This window comes from Chamaea fasciata, unplaced genomic scaffold (genome assembly GCF_029207755.1).
Source record: "Chamaea fasciata isolate MVZ Bird 193981 ecotype frontalis unplaced genomic scaffold, bChaFas1.0.hap1 SCAF_40, whole genome shotgun sequence".
Taxonomy (NCBI): Eukaryota; Metazoa; Chordata; class Aves; order Passeriformes; family Sylviidae; genus Chamaea; species Chamaea fasciata.
In genome coordinates this window covers 71,910-95,001 of record NW_027094125.1, presented here as the reverse complement: position 1 = coordinate 95,001, position 23,092 = coordinate 71,910, and the positions used below count along the sequence as shown (strand labels likewise).

Sequence of the window (23,092 nt, the reverse complement as noted above, 5' to 3'; positions counted from 1 at the left end):
AAGTTTAATAAAAACACAATTAGGATACAGAATTGTTACACATTCAATAGATCCTAGTGCATGATTCAAACATTCCTCTTGAGTTTGAATTCTCTCTGTTCAGTTTTAACTCCCCCCGAACCATTTTATCTTGCAGACCCTTCTGCGAGTGGCTCCATTCCTCTGCTAGCACAGGTTCAATAAATTCCTTCTTGGAGCTTTGATTCACCACTGTCTTCATCTGGATAATTCAGGAATGCCAGAGGACCCTCTTCATCCTCCTGGTTTAGCCAGTTTAGATGTTGTAAAAACGGTCTTTACTTTTAACACTATGCCACAACCCCCGCAAAAAATATACACATTCATCACATCACCATTTCTAAACCCTTTTAATAATAAAAGAAACTAGATGAATACAGTAAAACCTTCCCACGTTACACATGTAGCATTCATTTTAGTATTTGTGAAAAGCCAACTTTATAGTATGTACCTATAACAGCTCCAAGGCAGGTACCTGAGATGATTTTTGGAAACTGGATCTTCTGTGAATCAACCTGACATTGTTCCCAGGCATCTCTCAGTCTCAACCTCCAGTTTCAGGACAACAAATCCTGTCTGGCAGCCCCAGATTGCTCCAGGGAAGCTGACCTTGATCAATTTCCGCTTTTGCAGTGAACCTGCATCCTCCAGGATCTTCCTGAGACTCCTCCCAGGTACCTCCTGGAGTCTTTGGCACACAGAGGTCTAAGGAGCTGAGACCCCGGGTAGCAGTCGCAGAGGGCTCCAGGGAAGCTGCCCGAGGGGATTTTGTGCCAGGAAAGAGGAAAGAGCTGTGCAGGCCTGCAGGAGCACAGGGGCAGCCCCGCTGTGGGTGTGAAACGTGGGGTTGTGCTTCCTCTCAGGTAAAACAAAAAAGGTGGCCGGTGTAGTTGTTGTGAAATATGTCGAATGAGGCCACGGGACAGTTATAAAAATGAGTTTTAATAAACAAATGGAAAAAAAGCATGGAAAGAGGCTTTTGGACAAATATTTTGCATGCTTATAAGTGAATAATGTGAGTTTTAACATTCTCACAATATAAGTTTTAAGGGGTTTTTTAGGCCTTTAGCATGTAGGATAGAAGAATGCATAAGTATTATTATTTGCTTTGAAACAAAATTATTGTAAGCTTTGAGCTGCTTTGTAGTGAGAGGTTTTAAACTACAGCTTTAGGATTTAAAAAAGTGGTAATCACCTAAATAAAAGAAGGAAGTGAGCTTATCTTAAGGAAAAAAAAAAAGTTAAAAAAATTGAGGATCCTGGAAAGGAAAACTGGACCCCATCATCACAGATGCATGATCCTGGGAGGGGAAGCCAAACATCACCATCACTGATTTCTGGCCCTGGAAAGAGGAGCTGGGCCTCACCATCACCGACGTATGATTCTGGGCACGGGAAACTGCACATCACCATCACTAATTTACAACCTTGGGGTGATAGAAATTCGACGTCAGCAATAGGAACTGATCACAATGGGGTATGGAAATCGGACTTCACAAATAGAAACTAGGAGGAAACCACCAAAAAAATACCAGCAAAAATCAGCATTTGGTGTGCAGCTGGAGGGGAAACCCCCCCACTGTACCCAGCACGCTGCTTTGCTCACATTTTATCGTTTGAATTACCAAATTAATAAATCGATTGTTGCTTGATATATTGGCTGAGTCAAGCTCTTATTCCTTCCGTGGGGACTCGGGAGCAGGTGAATGTGGCTCCTCTTGTGCCAGGGTGTGTCTGTGTGCCCCGCTTGGCACCTTGAGGAGCAGCTGGATGTGCCTGTGGCTGCGGGCTGTGTCTGGGGTGCTGCTGGCCACTGAGGCTGCCTGCTGGCAGCTTTGGGGGTCTGGGGGGGAGTCACATCTGCCCTAAAACCCCCTCCCAGCCCCACAGACACTCCCAGACACCTCAAACCACCCCACAGGCCCTGGCCAGGACTCCCCCAAACACTCCCTGCAATATAAATAGCCCTAAAAGCCACCAAAACCCCTTTCCATCTCCCCCAAATTCTCTCCAAGCCACACAGCCTGGCCACGACCACCAAAACCCCCTCACAGACTGTCCCAAAAGCCCCCCAAACCTCCTCCCAGTGCTCCCAGGAGTCCCTAATACCCCTCCCAGTCCCCAATGGCACCGACCAGGAGAGGTTGGTGCACAGGAACATCCCCAGCCAGGAGCAGCTCGGGCACTTCAGCAGCGATTTGGGCACTTGTGGGGGGGACACCCTGGATGGGGAGACCCAGGCCAGGGACTGGGACAGACAACCAGAATTCCTGGAGAACAGCCGGGCTCAGGGGGACACGTTCTGCCAGCACAACTAGGAGATATAGCCCCATCTGCCTGGCTTTACAGCCCTACAACACCCAAATCCTCCTGAAGACTCCTCTGAATCCCAAATTCACCTCAAAATCCCAGTAAAATGGTGCAGCTTTAAATCTCTGTTTCTTTATTTTTTACCCCAGTTCTTGGTGTTTTGATGGGATAAAGATGGAAATTATTTAGGCTGGAAAAGACCTCCAAGGATCATCTTAGCTTTGTTCAATGTCACCAGAAGAAACAATTGGATGGGGCATGTTTTTTAGGGTGTAAAGTTTGGGTTTTCTTCCTTTTGTTCCTTTTTATAGATTTTTTCCCCCATTTCTTGCTAGGAAACACTAACAACTGGGCACTTAAGAAAATGAAAGAAGTGATCAAGCTCAGGGGAAGAGAGCATCTGGTTGCACTTCTTTTACTTAAGAATTTCTTTCTAAGGGGCAGAGATATCGAGAGAATTGGGCAGGTAAAAGATGGGGCTGGGGCAGCTGCTGGCTCTCTCTCTCTTGGCTTCAGAGTGTTAGGAAAATTATTCCACAAACGTCAGAGGTTTCTGTCCAAAAAGGAGACAGAGGAATCCTTTTTCTTTATTCGAATAAAGGGAGAGACCATGAGGCATTTCCCCTGGGGTCTCTCAAATTTTGGAGGATACAGCTTCCTATTTATCCTCATTTCCCGGCCGCATTTCCCTCTCTCTTTCTCCATTGGCTGAGGTACTTGAGAGTTACAGACTTCCCGGAGTGCCTAATACCTAAAATTCCCCTTGAATGTATAACCCCCCTTTTAATTTTTAATTCTTACGGAATTTATGGGTTTTCCCCATTGTTTCTTTCCTCTTTCAATATCCAGTTTCATTTATCAGCAAACATACAGTTTGTTTGTAAAGGCAAATATCTTCTTTTCCATTCATCAATCAGTGGAATCCTCCCCATTGTTTCTTTCATCTCTCAGTGCTGGTTTTATCTACCAGCAGATCCACTGCTTGTTTGTAAAGACAAGTCTGTCATTCCTCTCAAGAGGAGGAAGGTCGGAGCTGCTGCTTGGGGAAAGGAATTCCCTGCTGCTGCCAGAGCCCAGCCCAGAGCTGCTTCTTCTGCCATGGGGTGATCCTCTGCTCGTGAGAGCAGCCACTGCACTGGGACCTCATCATCATCACCTACCTCACTGTTAGAGATGAGTAGTATGATGATTGGCTCTCACAATTATTGGATGAATACTGTGTGTACATTAAAAGAAGTTCTGTTGATGTATGGTTGTGTTATTGTAGTTTGTTGTTTGGACACCCCCAGTTCTCTCTACAGCCCCCTTTGCCCCCCTCTGTATTGCTGCCACTGGACAGTCTGGGTTGGTCCTTTCTCCTTATTCAGTGCTTTGTTGTGTTTGTTGAGGTTTAATAAAGCTCTGAAATTTTAAAGTGAGCGGTCGTTTCTCACAACTGGGGACTCATCTGGCATTAAAACCTCGTCTCCATGGCCCTAGGAGATTTTCGACGAGAGTTCCACCCCCTGATCTCGTGGCTCGATTGGCTTCTCCTGGGGTCATTGCTGATTTGCAGGTCGACACCTCGGGGACAATAAAGGACCAAATAAGGATAAAGAGGAGGGGGAAGAAGGGGAAAGGCCCCCTGAAAAACTGCAGATGGAAAGATCTGGAGGATTGAGAGTATTGTGCGAGGGGGAGACGGAGTCCGGGAGTGTGCTTGGGGTGTGAGTGGGATGCAGTCTGGGAGTGTGGTTAGTGTGAGAGTCAGACTTGGGAGAACTGGTTTGAAAAGGCACTGTTCTCATAACTGGTTTGAAAAGGCACCATCCTCATAAGTGGTTTGAAAAGGCACCATCCTCATAACTGGTTTGAAAAGGGACCATCCTCATCATTGGTTTGAAAAGGCACCATCCTCATAACTGGGATGGCCAGATTGCCCATAATCTGAGTGCAGGCACCTCAGCTCTGGTCAGCACTGCACAGGATCTGTACCTGAGTCTGTTGGAGCTTGAGGACATTGGACAGTTGGGTGGATTTGGAATGTGTCAGATTGGAGGCAAGACACGAAGTGCACAAGAGGTGGGGAGAGGCTGCTGGAAGCACCAGGCACGGAAACACCAGCCTGGCTGTGCGGGGGTCTCCAGGCCACGGACCCTTGCATGGGGCAGCTGGGAATGGGGAAAGCTCGTACTGGGGAGGCCTGGCATGACAGCACCTCACCTCCAGTCACGCTGCAAGAAGGACTCCATTTTTGGATGGCAAAGAAGAGTTGAGCGGCAGACTTTGGGAGGGCCCAGGGTTGGCTGATGTCATACCAGGGGTATAAAAAGTGGAGCTGCCATTTTGTGGATGAGCCTCTGGCAGTCGGCCGCGCTCCCAGTGCTGTCCCTTTCTCCCTTTGTTAAGGTTCAACAAACCTTTGAAATTTTAAAGTGAGTGCTTGCTTATCAAGTGTTACTCATTAAAAGACAGACCTAGCACCATCTGCTCGGGTGCCCTGACCCTGAGTTTGCCTCTCCTTGCCCTGCTGGGAGCCAGGCCCCTGCTGCCCCACCCCGCTGCTTCTTGTGCACTGCTCCAACCTTTCCCTGCACTGCAGCCCCACACCCCTGCCTGTATGTAGTTACACTTAGAGTTATACTTAGTTTTATTAGTTTTAGGATTTTTTAGGGGTTTTTTGGAGGTTTAGGTTTTGGTGGGTTGTAGGTGCGAGATTTTGGTGTTTTTTGGTGGTTTTAGTTTAGGATAGGTTAAACAATTTTAAGGGAAAAAAAAAAAAGTTTAGGGAGCTTGTTTGCTTCAGCTAGCTAAACTAACTAAAAGCAAAAAAAAAAGGTTTTTGTTTGGTTGTTGTGTTTTTGATGAATACATAGGGTTTAGAGAAAAAAATGTGAAGGAGTGAATGCTGTTTTTCTAAAACAAATTGTGTGTGGGGTTTTTTTGTTTGCTTTGTTTTTAGAGCTAGTTTTAAAGACACAGAACACATACAGAATATACAGAACAGATGACTGGGGATATAAGCATGCTAAAGTTACTTTAGGACATTTTACTCTCTATCCCCATATTGTCAACTTACTAAAACTAATTGGATTGTAACTCTACATATAGGTGCCAGCCCAGCTTGCTGCTGGGGCCCTGGGATTGACTGCCCCAGGGGTTTGTGACGAAAAGCCTCTCTTCATTCCTTCCTATCTTGGTCAAGCTGCCATTATTACCACATGCTCCCCGAGCTCACACCACAGCACCCCTGCGGCTGTAGGGGAATCAGGGGAAAGTGCCCACGGCCAAGAAGGGGTCACTGGGTTTGTGGTTCTGTTTGTTGTTAATGCGGTAGCTGTTGTTGTTTGTTTGCTTTATTATACACACTACTAAAGAACAGTTATTCCTATTCTCATACCTTTGCCTGAGAGCTCCTTAATTTCAAAATTATAATAATTTGGAGGGAGGGGGTTTACATTTTCCATTCCAAGGGAGGCTCCTGCTTTCCTCAGCAGACACCTGTCTTTCAAACCAAGACAAGGTAAAAAATCAGCTCTTCTCAATGAACTTCCAATGTCGATCTGAGTCTCAACAGATGTGCCTGCCCCTGTGTTCATCCCGGTGCCCATGGGGATCCAGGAGGATGTGGTGACCACCAGCCAGGTGTCTTCCCAACCTGGATTACCAGGAATGTGGCTCACCAGGGCTCTCCCCAGCGTGGGTGGTCTGATGGGGGATGGAGTTGGAGCAGAGGATGAAGCTCCTCCTGCAGCTGGGGCACTCGCAGGGCTTCCCTTACCGGTGTCTCCATTGGTGCTGATTCAAGACTGAGCTCGTTCTGAATCTCTTCCCACACTCAGGACACTCGTAGGGCTTCTCCCCAGTGTGGATGCGCCAGTGCCTGACGAGGTGGGAGTTGTACTTGAAGCCCTTCCTGCAGTCGGGGCAGCGGAATGGCCTCTCATCCGTGTGAATCCGCTGGTGTACGAGGAGAAGGGAGCTGGTCTGGAATGTCTTCCCACACTCAGAACACTCGTAGGGCCTCTCCCCAGTGTGGATCTTCAGGTGGGAGGTCAGGTGGGAGCTCCGGTTGAAGCTCTGGCCACATTGCCCACACTCGAAGGGCCGTTCCCCGGTGTGGATGCGATGGTGGATGATCAATCCAGGGGTGTCCCTAAAGCCCTTCCCACACTCAGGACACTCGTAGGGCTTCTCCCCAGTGTGAATCATCTGGTGGCGGATCAGGCGGGACCTCCAGTTGAAGCTTTTCCCACATTCCCCACACTTGTGGGGCTTCTCCTCTTCATGAAACAGCTCATGGACCACCAGCTCAGAGCTCTGGCTCAATCTCTGGCTGCCTTCCTGGCACAGGGTGAAGAGTCTTTCCTCCTCAGAGCTTCCTGGGCTGGGGCTGGAGCTTGTCCTGTGGGATCTCTGGAGATTTTCCTCCCCACTGGATTCCTGCCCCGTGGAGTCACTCAAATCAGCCTCTTCCACGAGGGTCTTTTGTGGGGATTTGTCCTCCCTGGTCTCCATCCTCAGCTCCTTGTCTGGGGAAGGAAGGACAAGGAGAGGATGGGATTTGCCTCCATGCCAGAGGGAAGGGGAAGGAGATTCCCCCCAGTTCATCACTGGCAGGGGGGTTGTCCTGCAGCTGGGGCCATGCTGGGCTGGGAGATGGAGCAGGAGAGAGGGGGAAAGGGGCACTGACTTCCTCCTCACCTGTCTGGCTGTCCTGGGGCATCTTCCTTTTCCTCACAGCCTCGCCCTCCATCCGGCCAAGGTTTGGGAATGGGAAATCCTGGTTTGCAGGCAAAACAAGATGTGAGCACCTTGGGTTTGAAGGTCCCCCTGCCCAAGTCCATCTCTAGAAGTCAGCATCATATGTCCATAAAAATCTGCCCCGAAAAAACCTCTTAGGAGTTCCCTGTCTCTGGTCTCTCCATTTTAGGGTTCTGGGATTCCTCCCTGTCCAGGCTGCCAGAGGTTCCAGGAATCTGAAAACCTACTCCCTCTTCTATCTCCCCATTTAGAGATACCAGGGGCTTTTGGGATCCTAGGGTCCTTTCTCCCCTAATTCTCTGCTTTGGGGTGCAGGGGGTCCAAGGAGTCCCCCCTGCCCCTCTCCAGGCTGTTGAGGGTCCCACAAATCATGGTGCTGCCCCCTCTCTGGGCTCCCCACTTTGGGCTCCTGGGGGACACAGGGCTCTGCTCCTCCAGGCCGCCTCTGCTGGGAGCCACCACTGGGACCCACCAATGTCCCCTCCAGGGGCATTTTCCACTCACCTCTGGAGATCTTTATTCTCCAAACATCTCCCCCCCAGAAAAACCCAACCCAGGGACCCCTCCAGGACATCTGGGCCCAGCTCCCCTCCCCGGTCACCTGCGGGATTGGTGGGGGAGGTGGGGGGCGATTCTCCCATGTGTTGGGGGGCTGTGAATTCAGGGAGCTCTCGACCTCCTCCTTCCTTCTCCTTTTCTTGATCCTCATTTGTCCCTCCTCTTCCATCTCTCCTCCTCCTCCCCCAGGAGCAGCGACACCCTCGATGCCCCATTCCCTGTTCCCCAAGAGTCAGCTGCCCCTGACCCTTGCTGGGGACCCTGGCTGGGCACTTCCAGCCCTTGGGGCTCCTCTCAGGAGAGCTGGGAGGGAGGAACACAGCGAGGGGTGGGGGATCCCAGCAGTGGCATCACTGGGAGGGACAGGTTTGTACTGGGGTAACTGGAACCTTAGTGGGGCAGCTGGGAGCGACTAGGCATAGCTAAGAGCATGCTGAGGGCAACTGGGATATACTGGGAGGGTCTGTTAACCACACTGGGATGACTGGAACCACACTGGGAACAGGCAAGACCATGCTAGGCAGAACTGGGACCATGCTGGGGGCTCCTGGGAGTGAATGGGATTGACACAGTGTACATTGGGGGCAACTGGAAATGTCTGGGACCATGCTGGGAGGGACTGGGATTATATGGGGACAGGACTGGGACTATACCAGGGGAAACTGGGCACAACTGGGAGGAACAGGAAGCAACTGGAACCATGCTGGGGGAAACTGGGATACTACTGGATTTCAGTGGGAGCAGCTGGGCCATGCTGGGGTAGACTGGGATCATAGTGGATCATAGTGGCAGCAACTGGGACTGCACTGAGGGTGACTGGGAGTGGCTGTGAGCAACTGGGATCAAGCTGAAAGCAACTGAGGACAACTGGGAGTGACTGGGATATACTGGGATAGACAGGGAATCACAGGGATCATACTGGAGGCTACTGGGGTCATGCTGCCATTGACAGGGAGCAACTGGGGGCCACTGGCCTCATCCTGGTAGTGATTGGGAGTGACTGGAATTAGACTGCAAGTGACTGGGATCATATTGGGATTGGCTACAATCATACTGGGATTATGGATTAAGGCATGACTAGACCCAGACTGGGGGTTACTGGGAGCTACAGGGCCCATGCTGAGAGCCAACTGCTCCCACACTGGGAGGAACTGGGAGCAACTGTGAATGATAGGATGCATGCTGGTAACAACTGGGATGCACTGGGAGTGGCTGGGATAAAACTGGGGGCATCTGAACCACACTGGGGTAGCTGGGAGTGCCTGGGAATGACTACAAGAATGTTCAGGACAACTGGGATATACTGGGAATGCCTGAGACCATGCAGGTGGGGACTAGGACCACACTGGGAGCCACTGGGAGTGTGCTGGGGGCAAGTGGGAGTGACCGGAGCCCTGCTGGGAGAGGCTGGGATCATACTGGGAATTACCGGGACTGTACTAGGGGCAACTGGGAGAACTGGGAACACACTGCACAAAAGCTGGAGGAACTCGCAGGAACTGGGACCGTGCTGGGGGCAAATTGTAACGTAATAGGAAATGACTGGGAGTGACTGGGTCATACTGGGATCAGGCAGGGAGTGAGGGCAAGGGACCAGGCCCATATTGGGACTCACTGGGCTCATACTGGGAGCAACAGGGATCCTAGAGGGAGTGAGAAGTGATCAGGATCATACTGGGACTGACTGGGCTCATCCTGGGAGCAGCCGCTGCCGGCACCGGGAGCCCCGAACCCCTTTCCCGGCCATCCCGCCCCTCCAGCCCCAGCACCCCCCAACGGGGTCCCGGCAATCCCAGGGGTCCCCCCCTCTCGGGGTCCCCGCTTTGGGCTCCTGGGGCTCTCCTGTCTCTGGGGTCCCGCTCAGGGGGTCCCCAAAGCCCGGATCTCTGCCGGGCTCCCCAAACCCGGTGTCCCCCCGCCGGTCCCGCCGCTCCCCACGTGGCCCCGGCAGAGCTCGGAGGGCCCGGCCCGGGAAGCCCAACCCCCACCTGGGGGGACCCGCATTCCCCCGGCCCCCGCCGGGGCTCTGCCGACACCGGGACCCCCCAAAAACACCTCCCGGGGACCCCGCCATGTCCCCCGAGGGGGGAGCCCTGCAAGCCCCAAACATCCCCCAAAAAAACCAAACCCAGGGACCCCACCCGGGATATCTGGGGCGAGTTCCGCCTCCCCGGGCACCTGCGGGATGGGGCCGATGGTCCCGGGGGGCTGCGGGTTCAGGGAGCGCTGGGGCCGCCCGGTCCCTCCTCTGCTCTTCCTCCTCCCGCTTCCCGCTGCCGCTCCGCCTCTTCCTCCCTCCCCCCTCCTCCTCCTCCCCCGTTCCCGAAGCCCTGGCGGCCGCGGGAGGAGCGGGGATGGAGCCGGGACAGGTCGGGATGGGCAGCGCGGGGCTCTCGGCTGCTCCCACCCGCTGGGGCCGGGGGGAACCCGGCCCGGGGAAAAGGAGAGGGAAACTGGGAAAACTGGGCGCTGCACATCCACACTGGGCCTTGCTGGTTGGGAAATTCCATCCCCTTGAGCTCTTCCCAGAGGCCTGGAGATGTTGGAGGGGGGACTGCAGAGACGGATGAGGGATCCCAAATGTGGTATTTTGGGGATAGGATCCGTGGGGATGGGAATGTCCTGCTCCCTTCCCGGGGCAGGGTCACCCCTGAGCTAGGTGTGCAGGGCAGGACCTTGCCCTGAGCCCAAGCCCTGTCCCACCTGCAGGATCTGCTTCCCCTGGGCCTCTTCCCCCTGCGGCCCCAAGCCCAGCTTGGTGCTAAACAAAGGGGCTGGGCCGGGGTCATCCCCCGGCGGGGGCTGCGCACCCCCTCTGCCCCCTCCCCAAATTCCCCCCGGGGGCAGCAGGAGCTGGGGCAGGAGCCCTGTGGGGGGGGGAAAAGGGGGTGACACCGGCATGGGGGGTCACACACGCTCTGGGGGACACACACGGGCCCTGGGGACGCCCCTCACCTTCTCCTGCAGCGCCAGGAGGATGAACCCCAGCATGGACACCCCCACCCCCAGCAGCATCTTGGGGGGTGGGGTCTGCTGGCAGCTTTGGGGGTCTGGGGAGGGGGGTCACATCTGCCCTAAAATCCCCTCCCAGCCCCACAGACACTCCTGGAACCCTCAAACCACCCCCCCAGCTCCTGGCCAGGACCCCCCAAATGCTTCTTGCCATATAAATGGCCCCAAGAACCACCAGAACCCCTTTCCATCTCCGCCAAGTCTCATCCAAATTCTCTCCAAGCCACACAGCCTGGCCAGGACCACCAAAACTGTCACACAGACTGCCCCAAAAGCCCCCCAAACCCCCTCCGAGCAGCAGAAATGGCCCCAAGAGCCACAAAAGCCTCTCCTAGTTCCCCCACGATCCCCCAAAACTTCCTCCCAGTGCCCCATGGCACTGACCAGGAGAGGTTGGTGGACAGGAACATCCCCAGCCAGGAGCAGCTCGGGCACTTCAGCAGCGATTTGGGCACTTTGGGGAGCACACCCCAAAATGGGGAGACCCCCGCCAGGGACTGGGACAGAAAACCAGAATTCCTGGAGAACAGCTGGGCTCAGGTGGACACATTCTGCGCACACACGTATGAAATTGTGGCCCTGTCCGCCCAGCCTGGGCAACCCCCACAAATCCCAAAAAATCCAGTGAACCAACCCCAAATGCACCCCCAAATCCTGGTAAAACAGGGCTGCTTTAGATCCCTTTACTAAATTTCTTTATTTTTACCCCGGTTCTGGGTGTTTTGATGTGATAAAGATGGAAATTATTCAGGTAGGAAAAGATCATCAAGATCATCCAGTACTGCTTGATGCCACCAGAAGAAACAATTGGACAGAGCAGTCAAGGTTTTTAGGGTGTAAAATTAGAAAATCAGATCTTCCCAGTGAATTTCCAATGTCGATTTGACTACTGATGGATGCTCCTGCCCTTGGGTTCATCCAGGTGCCCATGGAAATCCAGGAGAGTGTGGAGACCACCTGCCAGGTGGGAATTCCACTGGGAATGTGGGTCACCAGGGCTCTGCCCAATGGAGGTCCTCTAATGGGGGATGAAGTTGGAGCAGTGCACGAAGCTGTTCCCACAGTCGGGGCACTCACAGGGGTTCCCTTACCAGTGGCTCTGTTGCTGGTGTCTCAAGGATGAGCACCAGGAGAAGCTCTTCCCACACTGGGGACACTCGTAGGGCCTCTCCCCAGTGTGGATGTGCTGGTGAGTGATGAGGTTGGAGTTGTGCTTGAATCCCTTCCCACAGTCGGGACAGCGGAATGGCCTCTCATCCGTGTGAATCCGCTCATGTATGAAGAGGTCTGAGCTGGTGTGAAACCTCTTCCCACACTTGGGACATTCGTAGGGCCTTTCCCCAGTGTGAATCTTCTTGTGGGAGGACAGGTGGGAGATCCCGCTGAAGCTCTTCCCACATTCCAAGCACTCATAGGGCCTCTCCCCAGTGTGGGTCCTCTGGTGGCTGATCAGGTTGGAGCTCTGGATGTAGCTCTTCCCACATTCCCCACACTCAAAGGGCCTCTCCCCAGTGTGGATTCTCTGGTGGACAATAAGGCTGGATCTCTGGATGAAGCTCTTCCCACATTCCCCACACTCGAAGGGCTTCTCACCAGAGTGGATCATCTGGTGGACGATCAGGTTCGAGCTCTTACTGAAGCCCTTCCCACATTCCAAGCACTCACAGGGCCATTCCCCAGTGTGGATCATCTGGTGGCGGATCAGGTGGGAGCTGTCTCTGAAGCTCTTCCCACACTCAGGACACTCGCAGGGCTTCTCCCCAGTGTGGATCATCTGGTGGCGAATCAGGTGGAAGCTTCGCCTGAAGCTCTTCCCACACTCCAAGCACTTGTGGGGCTTCTCCCCATCATGAGGCTGCTCATGGACAAGCTCAGAGATCCGGCTGGATCTCCAGCTGCCTTTCCAGCACAGGTTTGGTCTTTCCTCCTCAGAGCACCCTGGGGTGGGTTTGGAGCCCCTCTTCATGTGGGATCTCTGGGGCTTTTCCTCCCTGTTGGATTCCTGCGCCGTGGAGCTGCTCAAAACAGCCTCTTCCATGAGGTCCTGCTGAGGCAATTTGTCCTCCCTGGTCTCCATCCTCAGCTCCTTGTCTGGGGAAGGAAGGACAAGGAGAGGATGGGATTTGCCTCTGTGCCAGAAGGACGGGGACAGAGATCCCCTCAGTTTGTCCTGAGCAGGACGGCGTCGGTGCGGGGTTGTCCTGTAGCTGGGGCCATGCTGGGCTGGGAGATGGAGCAGGAGAGAGGGGGAAAGGAGCACTGACTTCCTCACCTGCCTGGGGCTCCCAGGGCATCTTCCTCTTCCTCACAGCCTTCTCCTTTCTCTAGCCAAGGTTTGGGAATGGGAAATCCTGATTAGGTGAAAAACACAGGATGAGTACATTGACTTTGAAGGTCCCTCTGCCCAAGTCCATCTCCGGAAGTGACCAGACATCTGGGGTCCATGAAAACCTCCCAAACACCAAGATTCAGTCCTGAAAATGCCTCCCAGGAATTCTCTGTCTCTGGCCTCTCCCCTTTGGTGTTCGGGGGTTACCCCCTGTCCCAGCTGCTGGGAGTCAGGCTTGTATTAGAGGTCCCTTGTCTACTTGGTTCCCACCCTCCCCAGAAATCCAAAAAACTCCCCCCTCTCGTGTCTCCCCGTTTAGGGATGCTGGGGGGTTTTGGGGTCCCAGAGTCCATTCTCCCGCAGTTCTCTGCTTTGGGGTGCAGGGGGTCCAAGGAGTCCCCCCTGCCCCTCTCCAGGCTGTTGAGGGTCCCGCCAATGGCGGCGCTCCCCCCTCTCTGGGCTCCCCACTTTGGGCTCCTGGGGGACACAGGGCTCTGCTCCTCCAGGCTGCCTCTGACGGCAGCCAACACTGGGACCCCCCAGTGTCCCCTCAAAAGGCATTTTCTGCTCAACTTTGGAGTTTTTCATCTTCAAAATATCCCCTCCGAAAAAACCCAACCCAGGGACCACCCAGGATATCTGGGCCGAGCTCCCCCTCCCCGGTCACCTTTGGGATGGGGCGTGATGATGCCACGGGCCGAGGGCTGTGAATTCAGAGAGCGCTCGACCTCGTGGTCCTTCTCCTTTTCTTGACCCTCCTTTGTCCCTCCTCTTCTTCCTTCTCCGGCTCCTCCCCTTCCATCCTTCCTCCTCCTCCTCCCTAACCCCACCCCCTTCCCGTACTTCCATCCCTTCTCGCTCTCCTTCTCCATCTCTCCTCTCCCAGCCCTCCTCCTCCGCCAGGAGCAGGCACACCCCGGTGCCCCGTTCCCGAAGCCCTGGCGGCCGCGGGAGGAGCGGGGATGGAGCCGGGACAGGTCGGGATGGGCAGCGCGGGGCTCTCGGCTGCTCCCACCCGCTGGGGCCAGGGGGAACCCGGCCCGGGGAAAAGGAGAGGGAAACTGGGAAAACTGGGCGCTGCACATCCACGCTGGGCCTTGCTGGGGACCCTGGCTGGGCACTTCCAGCCCTTGGGGCTCCTCCCGGGAGGGGGGAACACAGAGAGGGCTGGGGGATCCCAGGAGCTGTATCACTGGGAGTGACTGGGTTATACGGGGATCGTGCAGGGAGGAGCTTAGCCCATGGTGGGGGAGACTGCAATCACACCGAGGGAGACTGGGATCATACTGGCATCATACTGGGAATGAGTAGGAGCCTGCAGGGCCAATTAAGACGATGCGGTGGGCAAATGGGATATACTGGGATTGACTGGGATCATGCTGAGTGTGACCAGGAGCAGCTGTGAGCAACTGGGATCATGCTAGGAGCAACTGGGAGGAACTGGGAGTGACTGGGTGTGTGCTGGGGCTGATTGGAAGCAACTGGGCTTATACTGGGAGGAACTGGGATCATGCTGGAGGTGACTTGGATCATACTGGCAGTGAGTGACTACACTGAGGCTGACTAGGAATGGTTGTGAGTAAACGGGATCATGCTGGAAGTAGCTGGGAGGAACTGGTAGTGAGGGAACTGGGGGAGAGTGTTTTTTTCCTTTGGAACCTCTGCACGTTGTGATTTCACAGCCAGAACAGAACACCTTCCAGCCAGTCCTGCTCCTTGAGATGTCACAGGCACCTGTGACTTTGCAAGGAGTGGGGCAGTGATTTACTCTGGTGCCCATGAAATCACAAGGAACAAAGCTGTCATGTTCTCTGGTGCCTGTGACATCACAGTGACCAGGGCTCTGATGTGCTCTTGTGCCTGTGATATCACAAGGAGAGGGATTGGCTGTGATGTGCACTGCTGCCCATGACATTGCAAGGAGCAGGGCTGTCAGGTACTCTGGTGCCTGTGATAAGACAAAGAGTGGGGCCTGGCTGTGATGTGCTCTGGTACCTGTGACATCACAAGGAGCAGGGCTGGGATTTTCTCTGGTGCCTGTGATGTCACAAGGAGCAGGGCTGGGATTTACTCTGGTACCTGTGACATCATAAGGAGCAGGGCTGGGATTTACTCTGGTACCTGTGACATCACAAGGAGCAGGGCTGGGATTTACTCTGGTGCCTGTGATGTCACAAGGAGCAGGGCTGGGATTTACTCTGGTGCCTGTGATGTCTCAAGGTGCAGGGCTGGCTGTGATGTGCAGGAAATAAGAGACACGGGCTCCGCTACGTCAGCAAAGCAAAGCCAGTTTAGTTCACAAGTTCACCAGTATTCATAGGTCTCTATGTTCCGTACAAAATTTTCCACTCAGACCCTTTTGCCCTTGTTCCTTTAGTAACACATTCTTTTCTATTTTCAAGTCCTTCTTACATTCTTGCACTAGCAATGGCCTTGTTACTTTCTCTCTCGTCAGAGCGGTCAGCGTGATCAGACATGGTGTCTTCACTTTTGTTCTTGCCTTGAGTTTATCTCTCCCACGGCTTTCACTGTACCAGGGCCAAAGGGTCTGCCGGTGCCACCCAGCTCAGCTTCTGTAGCTGTCTGATTTTCCACAGTGATGTGCTCTGATGCCTGTGCCATCCCAAGAAGATGCGCTGTGATGTTCTCTGGTTCCTTTGATGTCACAAGGAGCAGGGTTGTCAGGTAGCCCTGGTGCCTGTGACATCACAAGGAGCGGTGCTGTGATATGCTCTGGTGGCTGTGACAACACGTGGAGCATGGCTGTGATGTGCATTGGTGCCTGCCTGTGACATCAAGCAGAGAGAGGACACATTTCACAGTCCTCTGGTGCCTGTGAAATCACAAGGAGCAGGGCTGTGATGTGCTCTGGCACCTGTGGCATCACAAGGAGAGGGACTGTGCCCAGTGAGCTCCACTCCCTGCTGATCCCTGGCACACGCTGTCCCTGCAGGACCCCTGTGCTTTCCTGGCAGCTCTCAAATCCCTCCAGACAAACATTCCCCTGCCATCAGCCCTGGCACAAGCTGTAGAGCCCCAGGAAGGTTCAGCACAGACCATTCGCCATCTGATGGGCGCTGGCCACCAACAAGCAAAACCTGAGTCTCTTGTAGGCTGCAGTGGGACCCTGATCTCATCCCACTGAGCCCTGGAGGAACAAGGAACACAAGGAGCCTCTTGAGAGTTCTGAGAGTGACTTTGGAGGGACAGCAAAGCTTTCCGTGGCCCAGCACAGAGCCCTGGGCCGCAGGACCCTGCTCTGCACGACAGCCCTGGGCACCCCTGGCTGCAGCCCCGGCTGCTCAGCCCTGCAGCAGAGCCCGGCAGCAGGGAGCTGCCCTGTGCTGTGCCTCGGGTGGTGCAGCAGGGACACCCAGCCCTGCCCTAGGGCCACATCCCTGCCCTGCAGCGACTCTGAGAGTCCTCCTGGAAGGGCCTCAGAGCTGTGGGATGTGCCAGCTTCAGGAGATCCCTGCAGGAGCTGCAGCTTCTCTTCCCCCAGCCAGAGAGTGACTGTTCCCGACACTGTGAGGATTTCTCCTCTACTGAGCCCTCAGTGAGCTCTGCTCCGTGCTGCCAGCCCAGGCTGAGTTGAGCCCCTCAGTGCCTGTGTGCTGTGCCTGGGGTGGCTGCAGGCAGTGCCCCAGCCCTGCTGGGCTGTGCACAGGAGCTGCTCTTGGGCAGAGCTGTCTCTCTGCAGCGCTGCTCTTGCCAGGAGCTGCGTCTGTGCCAGGAGCCCGGCCCAGCTCGGCAGCACAGACACAGCACAAGGACTTTCATGACCCTCTTGGGGTTTGTACTGAGGCTCTCAACATCAGTCCCTGAGAGGGAGCTGAAGAAACCTCTCCAGAGCTCCCGGTCAGAATGCAACTCCAAAGTTTCTTGAAGTTTTAATGGGTCCTGCTGAGGGGCATGACCGAGAAAGTGTCCCCAGGCCCCAGCCACAGCAGAGAACTGTAGGCAGTGATGACAGGTGGGGACAAAGAGAAGCCAAGTCTGGGTGTCGTGGGGCACAGCAGCCTCTGTGCCACCAAGGGCTGTGAGCAGACACCTTGTCCTGAGGCCCTGGGGCCTCCTGGCACAGCCTCAGCAAGGCTGGGCACTGTCAGCCCCTTGTCCTGCCCTCAGCATCCCCCTCCCATCCCAGTGGCCTCAAGGATCTGCTGGAAGGAGTCCCTGAGGAGCCTTGGCCAGGAATGGCCCTGGTGGGGCTTCTAAGGGCCTGCAGGTTTTTCAAAGGACTTGGGGTTTTGCTTCTGCCTTGGAGTCTCTGAGAGGTTTGTGCATTCATGGCCTCCAATTATCTGCTGTAATTACTCCCCTGAGATTCTTACTCAGTAACAACATTCAGGGGGCTCATTAATGCTTTGAGATACTCAAGGTGTTTAAGGCACTTTGGATTTTCCTTTCCACACTGAGTCTCTGAGAGGTTTTTGTGCAATCCTGGCCTCCAATTTTCTCCTTCAAGGGCTCCATGAAGAGCCTGTGTTGGGGATGGACCTCAGTGGAACTCATTAATTCCTCGAGACACTCTGGGTTTGTGCTCTGACTTTGACTCCTGGAAAGGTTTGTGCCATCTCCTCTCAGGCCATGAGGGCTCAGCAGCAAATGCACCATGGGGCTCATTAAGATCAAACAAGTCCTGACACACCATGGCTCTGCCCTGATCTCTCTCTGTTGTAGTGCAGTTCACTAGGGAGCTTTCCTACTGCAGTTATGGAGGAATATTTCAAAGAGCTTCTAAGAAAGACACATTCTTATTTTAAAGGGTGCATTTTTCTCTTTAGAGAAGAGGTGATTGCAACATTCACTGACTGGTATTGATCCAGGGACTCTCCTAAGCAGGTCTGGCGTGCTCAGAGAAGCTGTGCCTTGATGTCTGACCCAGTGTGGAGAACCTTGCTCCACATTCCCCAACCCCCTCCTGTCTCTGCTCAGTCACCTGGGATCTGCTTTGTTCAGAGAACTGGCTGTACACAGGCAAAAAGGTGTTTTATTTTATTTTTTAAAAATTTTTTTAAGCAATCTAAAAATCCTAAGGTTCCCCATTACAAACAGGTACATTCCTCAAGGGTGTGCCAAGCCCAAGCTGCCACTAATGAGGTTCCCCTTCCAAAGGGCAGAACCCCACAAGGAATGTTTTGCACCTTTGGATTCCTTGGTTCCACGAGGCCTTGTTGTGTCACAATGGTCTCCTCGGATCCACAGTGTCACAATGGTCCCTTGGCTCCATGTGGCCCCACAGTGTCACAGGGGCTTCCTTGGTTCCATGGGCCCCAAAGTGTCAGAGTGGTGTCTCCTTCTTCCTACAGACACCAGCAGCAAACCCCACTGCCAGGGCCAAATGCCTGGAAGAAGGAGGAAAGGGGGAACATTTGGAGTGATGCTTTTTGTCTTCCCAGGTCACAGGGACGTGGGGTGGGGCCCTGCTGTCCTGGGGATGGCTGAACACTGGCCTGCCCATGGGAGGGGGTAAGAGACAACAACCTTGAGAGAGACACAACAGTGGAGAGGTCAGGCAGAAGGCTGGGTTTAAAAGACCGTCATCAGCACAGGAAGCATCACTCTAAGGCATTCTGTTGAAAGCTGACATTTCAGGGCTTTCTTGTATATTCAGAGATGGATGAGCAAATAGCAACTGGAACAGCGTCAGCTTTCTCTGTGCGCTGAGAAGAGCTGTAATCTTTTCAGCAGTGTGCCCTTGCTTAGGGCAAGGATGTCAGACTTCAGCAGCCTTCGCTCTCCTGGGGGGCTTCTCTTCACAGGCAGGCGCTAAAAGCGGAATAAAACAGCGGCGTAAGGCGCAGCACAAAGGAAGCCCCGGGGCTGATCATTTTAAACACCGCCCTTGCAGTGACATTTCCCGAGTGATCCTCAGCACCCCGGGCCGCAAACAAACCCCGCTCGGGGCGAGCACAAGATCCGCGCCCAGCGCTGAGCAACAGCTCGGGCCCAGCAGGGCCTGGGAGGAGGCGGGGGCGAGCCCCGGGCCGGCTTCCAGAGGGGCTTCGGGGCTGGGGGCGAGGGCGCCGAGCGCCCTGCCCGTGTCCCCCTCGGCTCCGCGGCCCCACGGGGCAGAGGCCGGTGCCGGGGCTCGGTCCCTGCTGCCACCAGGGCGCTGCCGAGGGCTCCCCGCCCGCCGGCGCCGGGCCCGCGCTGAGGGAGCGGCGCCGCCATTGCTGCCGCCCTCAGGGGCTCTGAGGGGAGCGCGGCTGCCGCCAGCCCCGCTCGGCTGCGGGGAGAAACGGAGAGTAAAGAGAGAGAATAAACAGAGAATAAAGAGAGAAAACAGAGAGGGAGAGGGTAGAGAGAGGATAGAGAGAGAATAGAGAGAAAGACAGAATAAAGAGACAGTAAAGAGAATAAAGAGAGAGAAAGACAATAAAGAGAGAGACTAGAGAGTAAAGAGAGAGTAAAGAGAAAACAGAGAGAGGGTAAAGAGAGAGAATAAAGAGAGAGTAAAGAGAGAGAAAGAGACAATAAAGAGACTAGAGAGTAAAGAGAGAGTAAAGAGACAGAAAAGAGAGAATAATGAGAGAGGGAATAAGAGAGAATAAAGATAGAGAGGATAAAGAAGGCGCAAATAAAGACAGAGAAAAGAGAATGATGCCTTTGTAACTTGGGCCAAAGTTACAAGACGCTTATACAGTTTGAGTTATAAGATATATAATATATAACCTGAATCATAACTTTTTATATCTATATAACCTGAATCATACCTTTCTATACAATGTAATAGCTACTGTATTGTTAACTAGTGTCTTAACACTTAAATAAACAGAAACTCAGCAGGTGAATAATTTCAAAATAGACAAGTATAGCTATACTGGGAAGCAGAAGCATGTACTAATGGGAAATTGGCAAATGTAAATCCAATTAGCTACAAAATGGAGAATTTAGACCGGTTAGATCCAGAAAGACCAAGGAACACCATAACTGCATGTGTTTGATGCTGTGTTGTATAGGTACAACCTTACCAAAGGGAAGGCGTTGTAAAATCATGGCTCAGGGCTCCTGCTTTGGCCAAGCAGAAGAGGGCTATGGGAAAGTGACTCAACTGAATTAAAGGTAGAAAAACAAGTTATGTAACCATATCGTGTTCACATTTTGGGGCATGGTGGTCGGTTGAAATATGTTTGTTATGATTTAAAACTGTGTAGCTAATAATAAGTGCTTTAAAAGGCCAGGGTTTTGGAATAAAGCAGCTCTCCTTTGCACCTGCCTGGGGACCCTGCGTCACTCCGGACCCTCGCCTCACCATGATGTTATAATGACGCGGCAATATTGAACAATAATTACTGTGTAAATAAACCACAGCACATGACAAGGGTGGGTGAGATAGGTGGAGATATCCCCCTCACCACCAGCACTGCAATAAACAAATACCTGCTCTATAGACACCAGTCTATGGGGATTTATTTCCAGCCTTTTTCAGGCATCAAGGGAGAGAATAAAGAGAGGGAATAAAGACAGAGAGTGTAATGACAGAGAGGATAAAGACAGAGAGAGAAAAGACAGACATTGCTGCTAAAGAACATCCGAGCAGTCCCAAACACCTTCGGACAGTGGCCCCAATGGCCACGCTTGGGGGTGTCACCATGGCCAAGCAGGTCAGAAATCCCCTGTGGAGATACCTGGAGTGGTTGAGTGAGATGGGACACCAGACACACAGGATTTAGTCTCACCGGGATAAAGAAATAATTGTTTTGGTCTATTTGGGATAGAAAATGACTTTCAATTGCATTAGTCTGTTGTACATGGGGTTCAAAAGGCATAATAAATACTAAAATGAAATAATGATGAATACCTGTGGTTCTTAAGGCATAAAGTAGTTAGGAGCAACATATCTACTGATAAAAGATTTAATAAAAGAAAAGCTATAGTATTAAGAATCTTCTGCAGTTTTGTCAGTGGTTCACAGAATCGCAGAATGACTAGGTTGGAATAGACCTCCAAGATCATGGAGTCAAATCCATGCCCATACAACTCAACTAGACTATGGCACTGAGTGCCACATCCAGTCTTTTTTTAAACGCATCCAGGGATGTGACTCCACCACCTCCTTGGGCAGATCATTTCAGTACTTTATTATTCTTTCCATGGAAAACCTTTTCCTAATATCCAACCTATATTTCCCTTGGTGCAGCTTGAGACTGTGTCCTCTTGTTCTGTTGCTTGCTGCTTGGTGAAAGAGACCAACCCCCACCTGACTACAGCCACCTTTCAGGAGATTGTAGAGGGTGATAAAGTCACCTCTGAGTCTCCTTTTCTCCAGTCTAAACAACCCCAGCTCCCTCAGTCATTCCTCACAGGGCTTGTGTTCCAAGCCCCTCACCAGCCTCGTTGTCTCCTCTGGATGTGTTTGAGCATCTCAATGTCCATCCTAAACTGAGGGGCCAGAGCTGGACACAGCACTCAATGTCCATCCTAAACTGAGGGCCCAGAGCTGGACACTGCACTCGAGGTGTGGCCTCACCAGTGCCAAGTACAGGGGAAGAATGACCTCCCTGCTCCTGCTGGCCACACCATTCCTGATCCAGGCCAGGTGTCACTGGCCTTCCTGGCCATGTGGGCGCACTGCTGTCTCATGTCCAGCTGCTGTCACCAGTCCCCCCAGGTCCCTTTCTGCCTGGGCACTGTCCAGCCACACCATCCCCAGCCTATAACATTTCAGGGGTTATTGTGGCCAAAATGCAGGACTCAGCACTCGGACTTATTAAACTTCATCCTACTGGACTCTGCCCATCCATCCAACCATTCCAGGTCTCTCTGCAGAGCCCTCCTACCTTCCAACAGATTGACACACACTACCAGCTTAGTGTCATCTGCAAATTTACTAATGAAAGACTCAATACCCTCATCCATGTCACCAATAAAAATATTGACCAGAGCTGGCCCCAGCACAGACCCCTGAGGAACACCACTGGTGCCTGGCTGCCAGCTGGATGCAGCACCATTCCCCACCACTCTCTGGGCCCGGCCATGCAGCCGGTTCCTAATCCGGGGCTCCTGTCCAAGCCCCGGGCTGCCAGCTTTTCCAGGAGTGTGCTGTGGGAGGCAGTGTCAAAGGCCTTGCTGAAGTCCAGGTACACAACATCCACAGCCTTTCCTGCATCCACCAGGCGGGTCACTTGATCAAAAAAGGAGACCAGGTTGGTCAAACATGACCTACCTCTCCTAAACCCATGCTGGCTGGGTCTGATACCCTGGCCATCCTGTAAATTCTGTGTGATGACACTCAGTATAAACAGTTCCATTACCTTGCTAGTCAGGCTAACTGGCCTGTAATAACCAGGACCCTCCTTCCTACCATTTTTGTGAATGGGTGTCACATTGGCCAGCTTCCAGTTATCTGGAACCTCACCAGTGAGCCAGGACTGATTGTAAATGATGGAGAACGGCTTCGCAAGCTCATCTGCCAGCTCCCTCATCACCCTGGAGTAGATCCCACCTGGGCCCATAGATCTATGAACATCCAAGTGGCTCAGCAGTTCTCTGACTGCTTCCTCTTGGATAATGGGGGGACCATTCTGTTCTGGACCATTTTTTTGTCATCCTTTAAAGAAGTTGCCATTTTAAATTCAGACTGAACTTTGGCCTCCCTGATTTTTTTCCTACATGCTCTAGCAGCCCCCTTAAATACTTCCTGAGAGACCTGACCCTCCTTGCAAAGATGATATATCCTCTTTTTATTCCTAAGTTCCTCCAAAACCTCCATGCCTACCCAGGCTGGACATTTGCCTCGTCGACTTCTCTTTCGGCACGCAGGGACAGTCTGTCCCCGTGCCCTCAAAAATTCTGTTTTGAAGAATGCCCAGCTTTCCTGGGCTCTTTTGTTTTTAAGGGCTGCTTCCCAAGGAACTCTCTGAGTAAGTCTCCTAAACAGGCCAAATTCTTCCCTCTGGAAGTCCAATGTAAAAATCTCATTGATGTTCCTCCTGGTTTTGCCAAATATCGATATTCATGAATATTTCATGATCACTGTGCCCCAAGCAGCCTCTAACCACCACATCTCCCACCAGCCCATCTCTGCAAACAACAGATCTAACATAGTCCCTCCCCTGGTGGGCTCACTCACCAGCTGCAGCAAAAAGTTGCTCTCCACACACTCTAAAAACTTCC

At 53.0% G+C, this 23,092-nt stretch overlaps 1 protein-coding gene across 1 annotated transcript in view; it reads right to left on the bottom strand.

Annotated features, from left to right (window-relative positions):
* The window catches only part of LOC136303642 (zinc finger protein 420-like), a 67,006-nt gene extending 44,575 nt beyond the window's left edge, over positions 1-22,431 (bottom strand). The window contains exons 1-5 of the mRNA XM_066207240.1: positions 22,281-22,431; positions 21,935-22,100; positions 19,042-19,202; positions 11,769-12,732; positions 6,106-6,631 (exon numbers count right to left, since the gene is read on the bottom strand). Of these exons, the coding sequence (XP_066063337.1) occupies positions 6,106-6,631; positions 11,769-12,732; positions 19,042-19,202; positions 21,935-22,100; positions 22,281-22,431 (1,968 nt within the window). The remainder of the gene's footprint in view (positions 1-6,105; positions 6,632-11,768; positions 12,733-19,041; positions 19,203-21,934; positions 22,101-22,280) is intronic.
* Between the last annotated feature and the right edge of the window lie 661 nt (positions 22,432-23,092).